This window comes from Bison bison, unplaced genomic scaffold (assembly GCF_000754665.1).
Source record: "Bison bison bison isolate TAMUID 2011002044 unplaced genomic scaffold, Bison_UMD1.0 scf7180017864470, whole genome shotgun sequence".
NCBI classification, from domain to species: domain Eukaryota; kingdom Metazoa; phylum Chordata; class Mammalia; order Artiodactyla; family Bovidae; genus Bison; species Bison bison.
The window spans coordinates 3,928,979-3,944,908 of NW_011495031.1; the positions used below are offsets into that span (position 1 = coordinate 3,928,979).

At 37.1% G+C, this 15,930-nt stretch overlaps 1 protein-coding gene across 1 annotated transcript in view; it reads right to left on the reverse strand.

Annotated features, from left to right (window-relative positions):
- CNTN1 (contactin 1) overlaps positions 1-15,930 on the reverse strand; it is a 189,328-nt gene that overhangs the window by 78,711 nt on the left and 94,687 nt on the right. The window contains exon 16 of the mRNA XM_010860767.1: positions 9,463-9,612. Coding sequence (XP_010859069.1) covers positions 9,463-9,612 — 150 coding nt within the window. The remainder of the gene's footprint in view (positions 1-9,462; positions 9,613-15,930) is intronic.

The following is a 15,930-nucleotide window of genomic DNA, read 5'->3' on the forward strand; positions in this document are numbered from 1 at the left end:
GCAAACTGCCATCTCAGCTAAAGATTACCCAGAACGCCCCGCCTGACTAAATCTTCCCGAATCACTTCTGCAAAACCTCCTCTTAAATATGAAGCCTCCCTAGTCCCGCACCGCTCAGTCTGGTCGTTAGACGGACTATCGTCCCTCCTTGCCTGAATAAAGGTAATCTGTCTCCATTAAGGTCATCTTCCTTTCTTCATTGCCTCGTCTGAACTATACCTTACACATATTGAAGGCTGAAACATTAGAATACTCTTGGAAATTCTTTAAACTCCGTAACTCATGTTCTGAAGCCCAAACTCTACCTGCTATAGAGAAACAAAAAGCATGTTGTCTTGCAATCAATGAATAAATCAAATTTTGTGTGTTTAAGTATAAATATTGTGGTGACTGGCAAATAGTTTCAAAAGTAACTCCAGAATAATTTATTATACTGAAATTTGTTGAATCAGGTATTGCCTTCATCAGGGCAAGTATTATTTGCCAAAGCATTTCACTATAATCCATTTTATTATAATCAATATGAACCTTTCTTATTTAGAAAAGATCTAAAAATAGAGTCTGCTTATGTTATAGTGAATGTTTTTCCCATTTCATAACACTTATTTTAAAGATAATTTTGCTCTTCAAAGATCACCCATCGAGTTCAATATGCTGAAAACAAGACAAAGACACACTCAGAAATAAAGGTAGCTGTATCTCTTAATAGAGTGTCATATACATTACTTGGAATAATAATTGATTTAATTTCCTTTGAGCTTTGAATGTTCAGTTGTAAATTTAGCAGCTAAGGAACATTTTTTTCACAAGGGAATTGGACATATAACCTACACATCTGACATGAATCTGAGCAACTAGTTCTGTGTTTGTATTTAGTCCTGCAGAAACAGGAGGACTTGGCCAAATAGTGATTCTGTTCAAGGAAGTAAATTACCCTGAGCACAAGGAAGTTTATTTAACTTTAGGCTCCAGGGCATTTAACAGTGAACAAACTAGGCATTCTCTTAATGATAAATCATTAAAAATAATTTTAATAAATATTTTGTAAAAATATAAAGTTCTTGAATTAATCACAAATAAACAATGAAAGGTAATGAGGTTTTTTAATTCACGCTTTTGCCATGATTTCAGTCTAATAGGGATTCTTTGTTGATGTTTATAGGATGGCTTTGAATTTTAGTTGTAGATCTAGAAAATATTTAAAAAGAAAATCAAGCCAATACCCTGATTCATCTTTCCTATGTTATGAAACTAATGCTGTCAATTTTACTTTTAGATTTAGCACTTAAATAATTTGCATAGAAGTACCTTTGGGGACTTTAGCATTTTATTTAACAATATGCAAATCACCTTGGGACACAATTCTAAATTACAAAAATCATGGAGTAGAGGCTCTTGACTTAGAATATATTGATTATTCAGTTCTTGTTAATTATTGCTTTAATTTAAATAGCTATTTTTACAGAGATGAAGTTACCATGGATGTATTGGGTTGATCAAAAAAGATCATTTGGGTTTTTCCATAATATCATCCAGAAAAACTTGAATAAACTTCCTGGCTAACCCAATAGCTTCTTATTTTAATTTGCATCAGAATTTCTTTGTGATTTAAAACAAATTTTTTTGGTAAGAAATTCAAAATAGCAAGTAATACTCTAGAGTCTAGATAAACAAAGCGATTAAAGTCTTACATCTGCTTTTATTCTATCTGTAAATATGTTTTCTTTCTGAAGAGATTAATAAAATTAATAAAGTCAAAAAATTAATAAAATCAAATGAACTGCATGTTTGGATATTCAAATGAGTTGCCCATAACCCATGATCTACTGTTCTGATGGTGGAGCATATTGTTAACAATTTTAATGCATCTACCATGTTAAATTGATGCTCTTTGCAGGTGAGGACGATCCTTTGGGGGAGGGCATGGTGACCCACTCTAGTATTCTTGTCTGGAGAATCCCATGACAGAGAAGCCTGGCAGGCTATGGTCCATAGCGTTGCAAAGAGTCTGACAAAACTGAAGCAATCTAGCACACACGCATCAGATAAAAGAGATATAGGGTCTGAGATAGTTCACAAATATATTAATGTCTTTAGGGCTTATCAGGCCAAATTTGTTGTTTGCTTATTAATCTAAATTTTGCTGTCAAACAGGAAATTTAAAAGCATGTGACAGAGTAAATTTGTTAATTTCTCAGTGGAATGTTAGTCTAAAAACAAGTAATCTGGGGAAAGTTCAGATGGGCAGAAAAGAATGCTATGAACTGAAATAATCATAATAAATAGTAAATTTATTATTAATATAAAGAACTCAGACCAATTATGGATATTTCATTTAAGTGAAAGAATGAACACTTCCCAAGTTTATCTCACTGTATTAAAAACAAAAGCATCTAATGCATATTTTAACTTTATTTTGAACAAAACAAATTGCATTTATTAATGGATTTGTCTAAATTTTATTTTATTTTTTTTTCTAAATTTTAATATACGATTATCACTATAGCTTTGATCACTACTTTTCTTTTCATTATCCTCTATTCACTTACAATTTCCAGAACCATCCTCTTTTCCTTCTTGTTCCTCTCTTTTCCTACAAATAATTTTAAGTACCAGATATAGATACTATGCTGTGATAAGCACTAAAGTTACAATATGAATAAAATCTGATTTCAGTCCTGAAGATGCTAATATAGTACAAGCTAAATATGTACAACTAGTTTTAACTCATATGTTAAATATCTACAATGTATTAAAAAATCCCCAGTAACAGTTTGCTGGATGAATGTATGAAGTGAAAGTCACTCAGTCGTGTCCGACTCTGTGTGACCCCATGGACTGTATAGTCCATGGAATTCTCCAGACCAGAATACTGGAGTGAGTAGCCTTTTCCTTCTCCAGGGGATCTTCCCAACCCAGGGATCCAACCCAGGTCTCCCACATTGCAGGTGGATTCTTAACCAGCTGAGCCACAAGGAAAGCCCAAGAATACTGGAGTGGGTAGCCTATCCCTTCTACAACTGGGGTCTCCAGAACTGCAGACAGATTCTTTACCAACTGAGGTATGAGGGAAGGACCAGATGAAAGTATGAATGAATGTAAGAAAGCCCAGTGTATTAAGACTCATCTAGAACTTCAAAAGGATTTTTATGTATCACACCTAACTGGATACTCAGGTTAGCACTTTTAAAACAAGATTTTTCTATTGTATTATTAGTGACAGCTACTGAATTTAATATAGCATCTTACTGGCTATTAAATATGTTCTTGATACCATTCTTCTCCTTTATCAAACATATCTAAAAAATAAAAGTATATGAAAGAGCAGAAGAGCTTCATTGGACATGAAATTAAAGTTTTAAACAAGGTATGAAAGTGTTGATTCCAGTGTTATAGTATTTTTTCTCTTTTCCTTCTTAGTTGTATCTGGTAAATAAATGGCAAAAGCTTTCAAAGCAAACCTGAGTATACCATTTTAGGATACTGACTTGCCAACTGTACCTGCAGAGCTATTAGCCATAAGGGTTTGGTCTTACAATGACACATCACTTTGAAGGATGCTTTTGTTATCTCTCATTTACAGTCAAAATTAAATGGGTTACAAACACATCTTCTAATTCTTCATTTGGGACCATCCATTTTATAATGCACTTGTCTGAAACCAAAGAATATACCCAACTGTGCCTTGCGATCTTAACATTAAGTAATTGGGCAGATAAGGGTGTATGCTGCACTAGATAATGTCCTGTCTTTCAGTCAGCATAATGAGCCACACAGTACCCGTCCCATCAAATGGAAACTAGCCTTTATCTCATATAACAAATGTTGGCATCTCTTAGAGACTTGATATAATGGTACATGACAAGACAAATAACCCTGTGTTTCAGAAAGTATTGTTTTGTAAGGATAAAAAATATAAATGTCCAATTTTATGAATACTCAATTTTTCAAAAACAAGATGAAAGAAAAAACAGAAATTAAAGAGAAAGTCTGTTGAATTTTATTGTATTAAATATATAGACATATTCTTGTAAGATTATATGATCCTCTACTATGTTTAGAAAAATGGAAACATTGCCAAATGTGGTGATTTATTACAGAGTAGATAATATTTTCTTATAAGCATATTAGAGCATAAAATGAGCATTGAGAACATAATAAAAATTTGATTCAGCAAATATTACGTACTTGAAAGTACTAACTTTGCTTTCCTTACATGTTTCTAATCATTATAAGATTTCATAAGGAAAATAATTTCCACTTAGAGATGAGAAAATTGAGGTTTAGGGAGGTTGAGTAATGTGCCTCTAATTACGGAGATTTTAAATGATGGAACCAATATTCTACTAAAGGATCAATGTCCCAGAGCTTTAATACTGCACATTGTTCTTGTAGGAAGTTGTTTAGGAACAAAGCTTTTATTATTACAAAGCCCTTAATTTGAATTCCAGCTCTGCTTCACATTAACTGAATGGGATATTGACTTCTTTGTCTGTAAATTAGAAATAATAATACAAGTGAATAAAGTTATTGTGGGAATTAAATGGAGCAATGAAAGTAGAGAGTTTAGCACTCTGAGATAACACACAGAAAGTACATAAATGATAGTAGGCATAAACGTTGATTAATAAAGGATCTAAAATATTTTCTTATGAAAGGTTAACAAATATATTACAGAGTATAGGCTTTATTTTTTCACAATTGAAAGGAATGCATCATTTCACTATATCACTATAGAGTCATATCTTGCATTGCGAATAAGACTGTTACTACTTCATGTGTTTGTTTTGTGTTTGAAGGCTTTTAAGAGAAGTTGTTTTCCAAGCACACTAGAGAGAGAATTAAGTCCTTAACAAAATACATTTCAGCAAACATAATGTTAGAGGTGATACTTAATGAAGGTGATGCCAAAAGTTATTGGTTGAAAGTAATAACCTTACCAAAATTTTAGGTTTGATATCAGTCTGAAACAAATTGTTCCCAGCATTTCTAAAGATAGGAAAACATTAAGGTTGGAAAGTCTTCAGAGTTACATGAAAACTCCTGGCAAAATGGACATAAAAAGTATTCTAGTCTTCTAAATATGATATTAAATATAAATTATATTCAGAGATTCACATATGAAAGAGTTAGATTAAATCTTTCTTTCTGAACATTTTTATTGTTGCTCTTAAAAACATATTTCATTTCATTGATTGTACACTGAGATTAAAAAATAAAAAATCTAAATTCCTATGATAATTCTGACCAAATGATCAACCAAAGTATACTAAAGCAATAAGTTTTGAAATAAATAATTTTTTGGTAGCAAAATTTCTCAGAAGGAAAAGGGAGGGTCTACTAACATCGTCAATGCCAGAGAAAATATCTTCCCTCCCCATGAACAATGTTATTTTTGGATTAGAATTAATTCACATTTCACTGGTCAACATAGGACAGAAAATTAATCAAGCTCCATGAAATAAAAAAAAAAAAAAGCTGATATCTGAGGTAAATCTGTTATAATTTTTAACTGAAATTGGTTTATTTTGACTGACTTGATATTTTTGCAATTTTATTTAGAAAATGAATACTTGTTGAAGCAAGTACATGATCTCTCAGCATGAATTATGTGGTTTAAACAACCAGTCAGATAATGTCCCAGTTCCTTTTTATTTTTGATTTTTAAGAAGGGACAACTGTGTTCAGTTCATCACATAGAAGCTTCTATACAAACATAGGAGGCTTTAATAATAAAAACCAAACTCAAGGGTCCTGGCTATCTGGTATCTGCATTCTCTAAAGCTGCAATTTATATTATCTCTGTATCCTAATGAGATTTATGTGAGGTAGAGTAAAAGAAACAATTGTGTTCATTTCACAGGTGGATATACGAAGGCAAATAAAAAATGGTATTTAAGTCATATATTTTTGTAATTGAGAATGAAATATGAATTTCTACTAGAACACTAATAAAGTTTCATATAAATGTGCTTTTAAAACCTGCTTGAAAAACCACCTTTAAGAGAGAAAGTTGAATGCATCAGGTCTGGATTTGAATTCTGAATATTGAAAATAGTTATATCAACCTAGGCAAACTATCTAGTGTCTCTGAGTTTACTGCTTATTAATGAGTATTGGATTATAATACCTTCCATTAAAACTATTAAAAAACTAAGATCATGGCATTTGGCCCCATTACTTCATGGCAAATAGAAGGGGAAAAGGTGGAAGCAATGACAGATTTCCTCTATTTTGGCTTTAAAATCATTGTGGCCAGTGACCACAGCCATGAAATCAGAAGACAATTGCTTCTTGGCAGGAAAGGTATGACAGACCTAGACAGTGTGTTGAAAAGCAGATAAATCACTCTGCAGACACAAGTCAGTATAGTTAAGGCTATGGTCTTCCTAGTGGTCATGTAGGGTTGTGGAGAGCCGGACTGTAAAGAAGGCAGAGGGCCAAAGAATTGATGCCTTTGAACTGTGGTGCTGGAGAAGACTCCTGAGAGTTCCTTGGACAGCAAGGAGATCAAACCAGTCAATCTTAAAGGAAATCAACCCCCAGTATTCATTAGAAGGACTGATGCTGAAGCTGAAGCTTTTATTTTGGTCAACTGATGCGAACAGCTGCATCATTGGAAAAGTCCCTGCTTCTGGGAAAGCTTGAGGGCAGAAGGAAAAGAGGGTATCAGAGGATGAAATGGTTGAAGGCATCTCCTATCAAATGGACATGAAGTTGAGCAAATTCCAGGAGAAGGTGAGGGACTGGGAAGCCTGGTGTGCTGCTGTCCATGGGGTTGCAAAGAGTCAGACCCAATTGGGCGACTGAACAATAACAACAACACAATCAGATCAGATCAGATCAGATCAGTCGCTCAGTCGTGTCCGACTCTTTGCGACCCCATGAATCGCAGCACACCAGGCCTCCCTGTCCATCACCAACTCCCAGAGCTCACTGAGACTCACGTCCATCGAGTCAGTGATGCCATCCAGCCATCTCATCCTCTGTCGTCCCCTTCTCCCTGCCCCCAATCCCTCCCAGCATCAGAGTCTTTTCCAATGAGTCAACTCTTCGCATGAGGTGGCCAAAGTACTGGAGTTTCAGCTTTAGCATCATTCCTTCCAAAGAAATCCCAGGGCTGATCTCCTTCAGAATGGACTGGTTGGATCTCCTTGCAGTCCAAGGGACTCTCAAGAGTCTTCTCCAACACCACACTGCAAAAGCATCAATTCTTTGGCACTCAGCTTTCTTCACAGTCCAACTCTCACATCCATACGTGACCACAGGAAAAACCATAGCCTTGACTAGACGAAACTTTGTTGGCAAGGTAATGTCTCTGCCTTTGAAGATGCTATCTAGGTTGGTCATAACTTTCCTTCCAAGGAGTAAGTGTCTTTTAATTTCATGGCTGCAGTCACCATCTGTAGTGATTTTGGAGCCCAGAAAACTAAAGTCTGACACTGTTTCCACTGTTTCCCCATATATCCCACAACCGCACAACTGCACTCATCTCACACACTAGTAAAGTAATGCTCAAAATTCTCCAAGCCAGGCTTCAGTGATACGTGAACCGTGAACTTCCTGATGTTCAAGCTGGTTTTAGAAAAGGCAGAGGAACCAGAAATCAAATTGCCAGCATCCACTGGATCATAGAAAAAGCAAGAGAGTTCCAGAAAAACATCTACTTCTGCTTATTGACTATCCAAAGCCTTTGACTGTGTGGATCACAATAAACTGTGGACAATTCTGAAAGAGATGGGAATACCAGACCACCTGATCTGCCGCTTGAGAATTTGTATGCAGGTCAGGAAGCAACAGTTAGAACTGGACATGGAACAAGAGACTGGTTCCAAATAGGAAAAGGAGTTCGTCAAGGCTGTATATTGTCACCCTGTTTATTTAACTTATATGCAGAGTACATCATGAGAAACGCTGGACTGGAAGAAACACAAGCTGGAATCAAGATTGCCGGGAGAAATATCAATAACCTCAGATATGCAGATGACACCACCCTTATGGCAGAAAGTGAAGAGGAACTAAAAAGCCTCTTGATGAAAGTGAAAATGGAGAGTGAAAAAGTTGGCTTAAAGCTCAACATTCAGAAAACAATATAATACCTACCTCAAAATATTATTAGGAGGATTAACTGAAATATATGTGAAAATACTCAGCATAGATCAGTATTTTAGTGTTTCTATTCTTCTTTTATTATAGAATCATCTATTTTATCTGGTAAATTACATGAAGTTACATGAAACTTTAAGACAGAGTTTACTGATGGCAGTCTCCGTGAATAATTTAGCTTTAAAAACTACAGACAGTACAATTCATAATTATATTTAGAAGTTAAGCCAAGGGATTGATGTAGCCAGAAATGGATAAATGTTATTAAGATAACACAGCAGAATTTTAATGGTGTTCTGTCATCCATTTAAAATATTTTTCCCCAAATAAAGCACTGAAGTTTGGCAAGGCATAGTAAAAATAAACAAACTCAGAGAGTCTACAAAACATTTTCTTTTTCATAGACAAGGAATGATAAAGAAAAGTTATTATTAGAATCAGAACAATATTTTTGCCCAGAAATGCAAGGGAGAAGGAAAACAGAGTGGAATATTTCTTGTATGAACAATTATTAAAATGGAGTTGGTGTTCAGCATAAAAATTGGACCTAAATTGGAAGAATAGCTATGGTTGAGCTGAAAAGAGCTCATTTAGAGTGGCACCTAATACTCAAAAGAACACATTATAACTATTTCTAAGGCGCTCTGACTCCCCAGGTGTACAGATCTGAGAGTGTCCTTCACTTTCTCTCCACAGCCTGCTCATCCTACTCTCCTGCTCATACTTCCATCCATGTGATCATTCAGTTATAAATGTCTCTGAAAGACAGAAAAAAATGTGAGCCTTCTAGATCAAGGGAACTGTCTACATGACTCTGCCTGGTTAAGATTCACAATTTACATTAAAATTTATATTCTAAATGGGCTTCCCTGGTGGCTCAGATGGCAAAGAATCTGACAGCAATGTGGGAGACCCGGGTTTGATCCCTGGGTAGGGAAGACCCCCTGGAGAAGGGAATGGCAACCCACACCAGTATTCTTACTTGGGGAATTCCATGGACAGAGGAGCCTGGTGGGCTACAGTCCACGGGGTCACAAAGAGTCAGACATACTGAGAGACTAACACCTTCACTTATATTCTAAACGCCAAATTCATTTAAGTAGTGTCTAGAGGATCACAGACTTGCCTCTATTTACCTCTTTCCCATTAATTATGTAAAAATATTTTAAAGCTTTATATCTTCTCTTTTGATTTTTGACTTCTTGGCACATAATGTGCATACATGTGTGATATACATATATATATACATTTTAAATTACTTACTTCACAGCATTATTTCCAAATATGTTCAATTATGTATTAAAGTGTCACTGAATTTATAAAACTTTAAAATTTTAAAACGTTTTTTCTACATACCAGCGCCATCTGTTTTAATTTTGTTTGATGGTATACTGGGCTCTCCTATACCCAATGTATTGGTTGCTACCACACGAAATTCATATTCCATCCATGGGATTAAATCCACTGCTCTTGCTGCCTCCATGTTTCCTTCAATAATTGGGGGATCTAAATAAAACAAATATTAAATAGAGAATATTAGTTGAGTAATATCACTCTTATAATTCCCTATTTTTATTTTACTCTTTTGAGAAAATGGCACATATTCCACTAAGTCAAATATAAATAAAAACTAGGATGACAAAATGTTAATTACATTTAAAGAAGTAGGAAGAGAGGTCCTTAAGAAAATCTTAGACCCTAGAAAGACAGACACACATATGTATCATTTATTTAGTAAGTATAGGCCAGGTGCACCAAGATTCTGCTCTTCTAACTGACTCCCAGTTCAGGTCTTTGCTGCTAGTCCACCGGCTACACTCTGAACACTGAGAATATGTATTCTGAAGACAGAATCCAGAAAAATTCTTGACCCGAGGGTATGATTCAGGAAGATAAAATTTTTCTGGACTCAAACTGATATAGTGTATAGGTAGCAAATGATTGATTAGTACAGTACCTATATGTTTATACCCTTTTGTTGTAAGCTTTTTAGATTTAAACCCAAATCATTTGGGGCAGTTATTAATGTTAAAATAATTCATTCAGATTTATTTAATATTCAGAATTTATGCTACTAGATATTAACAGGTAAATTATACCTTAGGGGTAAGATATGCTTCAAGATTGCTTATTTAGTTGAGGTATTAGAAAACATACAACCAAGGCAGGACCATACATTATTTTAAGTTCAGTTCAGTTTAGTTCAGTCGCTCAGTCGTGTCCGACTCTGCAACCCCATGAATTGCAGCACGCCAGGCCTCCCTGTCTATCACCAACTCCCGGAGTTCACTCAAATTCATGTCCATCGAGTTGGTGATGCCATCCAGCCATCTCATCCTCTGTCATCCCTTTCTCCTTTTGCCCCCAATCCCTCCCAGCATCAGAGTCTTTTCCAATGAGTCAACTCTTCGCATGAGGTGGCCAAAGTACTGGAGTTTCAGCTTTAGCATCATTCCTTCCAAAGAAATCCCAGGGCTGATCTCCTTTAGGATGGACTGGTTGGATCTCCTTGCAGTCCAAGGGACTCTCAAGAGTCTTCTCCAACACCACACTGCAAAAGCATCAATTCTTTGGCGCTCAGCCTTCTTCACAGTCCAACTCTCACATCCATACATGACCACAGGAAAAACCATAGCCTTGACTAGACAGACCTTTGTTGGCAAAGTAATGTCTCTGCTTTTCAATATGCTGTCTAGGTTGGTCATAACTTTCCCTCCAAGAAGTAAGCATCTTTTAATTTCATGGCTGCAGTCACCATCTGCAGTGATTTTGGAGCCCCCCAAAATAAAGTCTGACACTGTTTCCACTGTTTCCCCATCTATTTCCCATGAAGTGATGGGACCAGATGCCATGATCTTCGTTTTCTGAATGTTGAGCTTTAAGCCAACTTTTTCACTCTCCACTTTCACTTTCATCAAAAGGCTTTTTAGTTCCTCTTCACTTTCTGCCATAAGGATGGTGTCATCTGAATAAGTTAGTTCTCCTAAAATATTTTTTAGGGCTTCCCTAAAAAATTCTTCAACGGTAAAGAATCTGCCTGTCAATATGGGTTCAAACCCTGGGTTGGGAAGATCCCCTGGAGAATGTAAAGGCAACCCACTCCAGTATTCTTGCCTGGGAAATCCCATAGATAGGAATTACTTATTTATCTATTTATGTATTAATCCAGGTAAGCAATAGTTCATTGGACATGGCTTAGCCACTAAACAACAACAAAATACTTTCACATGTCTTTAATAATCAATCTATACATACATATGCATATAAAACAGATGTACATCATTTATTTGAAAAATGTGTTCCCTTAGGCTTGCATATGACTCATTATCTTATTACTTAGGGAATTCCTAAATCTTTATGTAACACTGCAGACTATGAATACGTAGCTTTTTAAGATACTGTACCAACGGCCACCATAAATGCTGAGCATCACAGTGTCAGTTTCTACTTTTGGACAAATTCCTATACAGCTCAGCCTATCCCATGTGTCACGTTGTCACATGCGGCAGAACTCTCCTAGACACTAATTTTACCATCCAATGTCTTATTTTGTTAAGGACTTGTTTTATATATTTGACATATTTTTGACATTCTGATGAAAACTTTGGCTTTGCTTTTGCCTGTTTTAATTCTGCCTCTTTATCTTCTATCTCCTCCACCACACTCTCACACCATATCCGAATCTGTTTGTCTTACTTCATATACATAAGAACAAATTTTAGGTAATTGGAAGAGGGAAGATGAAGTTTTGAATGTGCAGGACTCTTCACAGAGAAAGGGAAAACACAGGGCTCATTGTTATGACACTGGGTAGAGTCTTTCTTGGAGAAGGCGATGGCACCCCACTCCAGTACTTTTGCCTGGAGAATCCCATGGATGGAGGAGCCTGGTAGGCTGCAGTCCATGGGGTCGTGAAGAGTCAGACACGACTGAGCAACTTCACTTTCACTTTTCACTTGCATGCATTGGAGAAGGAAATGGCAACCCACTCCAGTGTTCTTGCCTGGAGAATCCCAGGGACGGGGGAGCCTGGTGGGCTGCCATCCATGGGGTCGCACAGAATCAGACATGACTGCAGTGATTTAACAACAGAGTCTTCCTCACTAGATGCCTTTCAATGATTTTGAGCTTCCATGATTTGAATGGTGATTGTCCCTCCCCTGCCAAAAGATATGTCTATGTTCAAATCACCAGAACCTTGAATGTGACTTTGTTTTGCAAAGAATTTATCAACCATTTTAATTTTAAGACTAAAACAAAGTTAAAAATCTTTAGCTAAAATCATCCTGGATTGTCGAGATGGATCCTAAATCCAATGACCAATGTTCTTATAAGAGAAACACAACAAGGAAACATAGAGAAGAGGAGGGCGAAATGTGAACACAAAGGCAAAAACCGAAGTGAAGCAGCCACATGCCAAGGAGTATTTAGAGCCTCTGGAAGCTGGGAAAGACAAGAAACGGGTTGTTTCCTGAGATCCTTGGAGACAGTACAGCCCTGCCAACACCATGATTTTGTACTTCTGTTGTTGTAAACCACCAAATCTGTGGTAACATGTTACGACAGCTGCTGCTGCTAAGTCGCTTCAGTCGTGTCTGACTCTGTGTGACCCCATAGACGGCAGCCCACCAGGCTCCTCCATCCCTGGGATTCTCCAGGTAAGAACACTGGAGTGGGTTTCCATTTCCTTCTCCATGCATGAAAGTGAAAAGTGAAAGTGAAGTCACTCAGTCGTGTCTGACTCTTCACGACCCCATGGACTGCAGCAAGACTACTGGAGTGGGGTGCCATTGCCTTCACTGTTATGACAGCCCTAGGGAATTAATACCGAGATTTAGAGGCAGAGACTGATGGAAATATCTGTGAGTTTGTAAATCTGGAAAGTACAAGTTAAAAAGTATAACAGAAGGGTCAAGGAGGCAGTTGGATATTCTCCTCTGCTACTTATGCTGCGAAACCCCAGCCCCATTTAAATGTCTGAAGAATGGAAATGTTGAAACTGTTCTAAAGGGCCATTCTTGGCAAGGACATGTTGCTCTCAAGATGGTAAAACCTACACTGGGGCTTTTCCAAGCAGCTGGGCAGTCAACAGGTAGGGGCAGGTGAAGTCTGGCTCAGAACAGGAATACCCTGATGGATGTGCAGTAAAAACTGCAGCTGATAAACTGACTCCAAACATGCATGAAGGTCCAATACTAAAATAGCTCCAAACAAATGGAAGCTCAGGAGTATGTCCTGAGTAGAAAGTCATACTTGACTACAGAAAATATTTGGAAGAATGGTGAGAGATAAAGAAAAATCAACTGGAGTCAATTTAGGGTAAGTTTTAGATTCCAGATGAAGATGTAAGATTTGTGATTAAATGAAGTCTGAGGTAAAGAAAGAAGAACAAGCAAAGAGCCTTGGAGTTACATTACAACCATGAGAGGATCAGGCCTCAGTGGGAAACCCTTGGCCCAGTGATGCAAATGACTTTCAAAACAGGAAATTGGAAGTGGGTGTTAGGAAGATAGACTTTCAAGATGTACCTTATGAATAATTAAAGAAGGAATTTGATATCAATAAGCTAATAATATATCTACAAATATAGCTAAAGGTGTAAAAGCTCCTCTTTTTAAGAACAAAAAGCAGTTATGTTCATTCTTATTAATATACACTAACATCAGCACCTATGAGATGGTAAGTATCTAAAACAAAAAAGTTTTTGGCATATCTTTACAATACTCCCTGTATAAAACCATTTATATAAGTAATAGGGCTAATCTAGCAAAAATGACTAATACCAATTATTTTAGAAAAATGTATCTAGAATTAAATGTGGTTCTGTATCTGGCCTGCTTTCCTTCCCCAGAAGGGGTCAGGACTTTTGACTCATACCACATCACAAGAACAGGATTTAAAAGTTTGCTTTCTAATTTTTTTTCCTGTCCAGTCTTGAGCTAAGCAGCCCAGCTCATCATTTTACAATTAGAACCTCAAGATTGGCTATGTCCATACCAGGCCATACTCATAATATATCTCTATGTCCCACTTATTTACTCCTATTTGTGATTTATGGATATATATATCTCCATATATATGTTTGTGTTTCTTTTACTTCTTAATCATATTTTGGGGCCACTCAGGGCTTCGTATACCTAGTATGATGTCTTGTAGGTAAAAGTACTTGATAAATATTTGTAGAAATCATAAACAAAATACAAATACAGAAATTGTGCTTATATGGCAGAAAGTGAAGAGGAACTAAAAAGCCTCTTGATGAAAGTGAAAGTGGAGAGTCAAAAAGTTGGCTTAAAGCTCAACATTCAGAAAATGAAGATCATGGTATCCGGTCCCATCACTTCATGGGAACTAGATGGGGAAACAGTGGAAACAGTGTCAGACTTTAGTTTTCTGGGCTCCAAAATCACTGCAGATGGTGACTGCAGCCATGAAATTAAAAGAAGCTTACTCCTTGGAAGGAAAGTTATGACCAACCTAGATAGCATATTGAAAAGCAGAGACATTACTTTGCCAACAAAGGTCCGTCTAGTCAAGGCTATGGTTTTTCCTGTGGTCATGTATGGATGTGAGAGTTGGACTGTGAAGAAGGCTGAGCGCCAAAGAATTGATGCTTTTGCAGTGTGGTGTTGGAGAAGACTCTTGAGAATCCCTTGGACTGCAAGGAGATCCAACCAGTCCATTCTAAAGGAGATCAGCCCCGGGATTTCTTTGGAAGGAATGATGCTAAAGCTGAAACTCCAGTACTTTGGCCACCTCATGCGAAGAGTTGACTCATTGGAAAAGACTCTGATGCTGGGAGGGATTGGGGGCAGGAGGAGAAGGGGACGACAGAGGATGAGATGGCTGGATGGCATCACTGACTCGATGGACATGAGTCTGCCTGAACTCTGGGAGTTGGTGATAGACAGGGAGGCCTGGCATGCTGCGATTCATGGGGTCGCAAAGAGTTGGACACGACTGAGCGACTGATCTGATCTGATCCGAGAGTTTACAATGTCTCAGCACAACCATGTGTACAACAATCACTTTATTTTCTCCTTCAACCCTGAATCAGGCAGGCTACTGGTAGTAGAAAAGAGGGCATTATATTACTTGAACCCTCCAAAAAATATCCATGCTTTATGGCTTTTATATCTATATTCAACTCATAAATTATCCTGCCTTTTCTAAAGCAGAGGATAAAGCTCATCTCCATTCTCTTAAGCTCTCTCCCATTCTCTTTAACTCTGAGTTGGTCCTTTCTGATTTCTCTCCTCCACTGCTACTGTTTTACCTAATTTTTATTTATTTTATTCATATCCCTAGATGTTCCTATAAAAGGATTTGTACCTCTTGTAATTTTATCCAATCCCTTTAGCCTTGGTAGAAGCTACTGGATGTATTTTATTTTTCCAAAACCACCCACACAGATAGGTTGGAAGCAAAGGTCATCTTTCCTTTGGAAAGCATTTCATGCCCCTAGCCAAATGGACAATAATCAGGAGCAGAGGGACTCTGTGTCACCTTTCTTCAGCCAAGTCTCTTGCTACCTGTTTGCTATTTCTGGGGTTAGAAAGAGAGGTGAGTACTTTGCACAACAGAGGCAAGTACCCGGAATTAGGACTGAGAGCTCAAGTTCCTGAGTTTCAACTGAGTCAGTTCTGAGTCAGGTCACTTTTTACAGATAACAATGTAGAAAATCAGATTTTTAACTGTATAAGGTCAGAGGCTTCTCTCTGTTAAAAAAAAAAAAAAAGGGTAAAATATTATATTTAAGGAGGAAACAGACAGAACAGGCTCCATCTTGAAAGCAGGACTCCATCCTGGGCCGGACTGTGGACT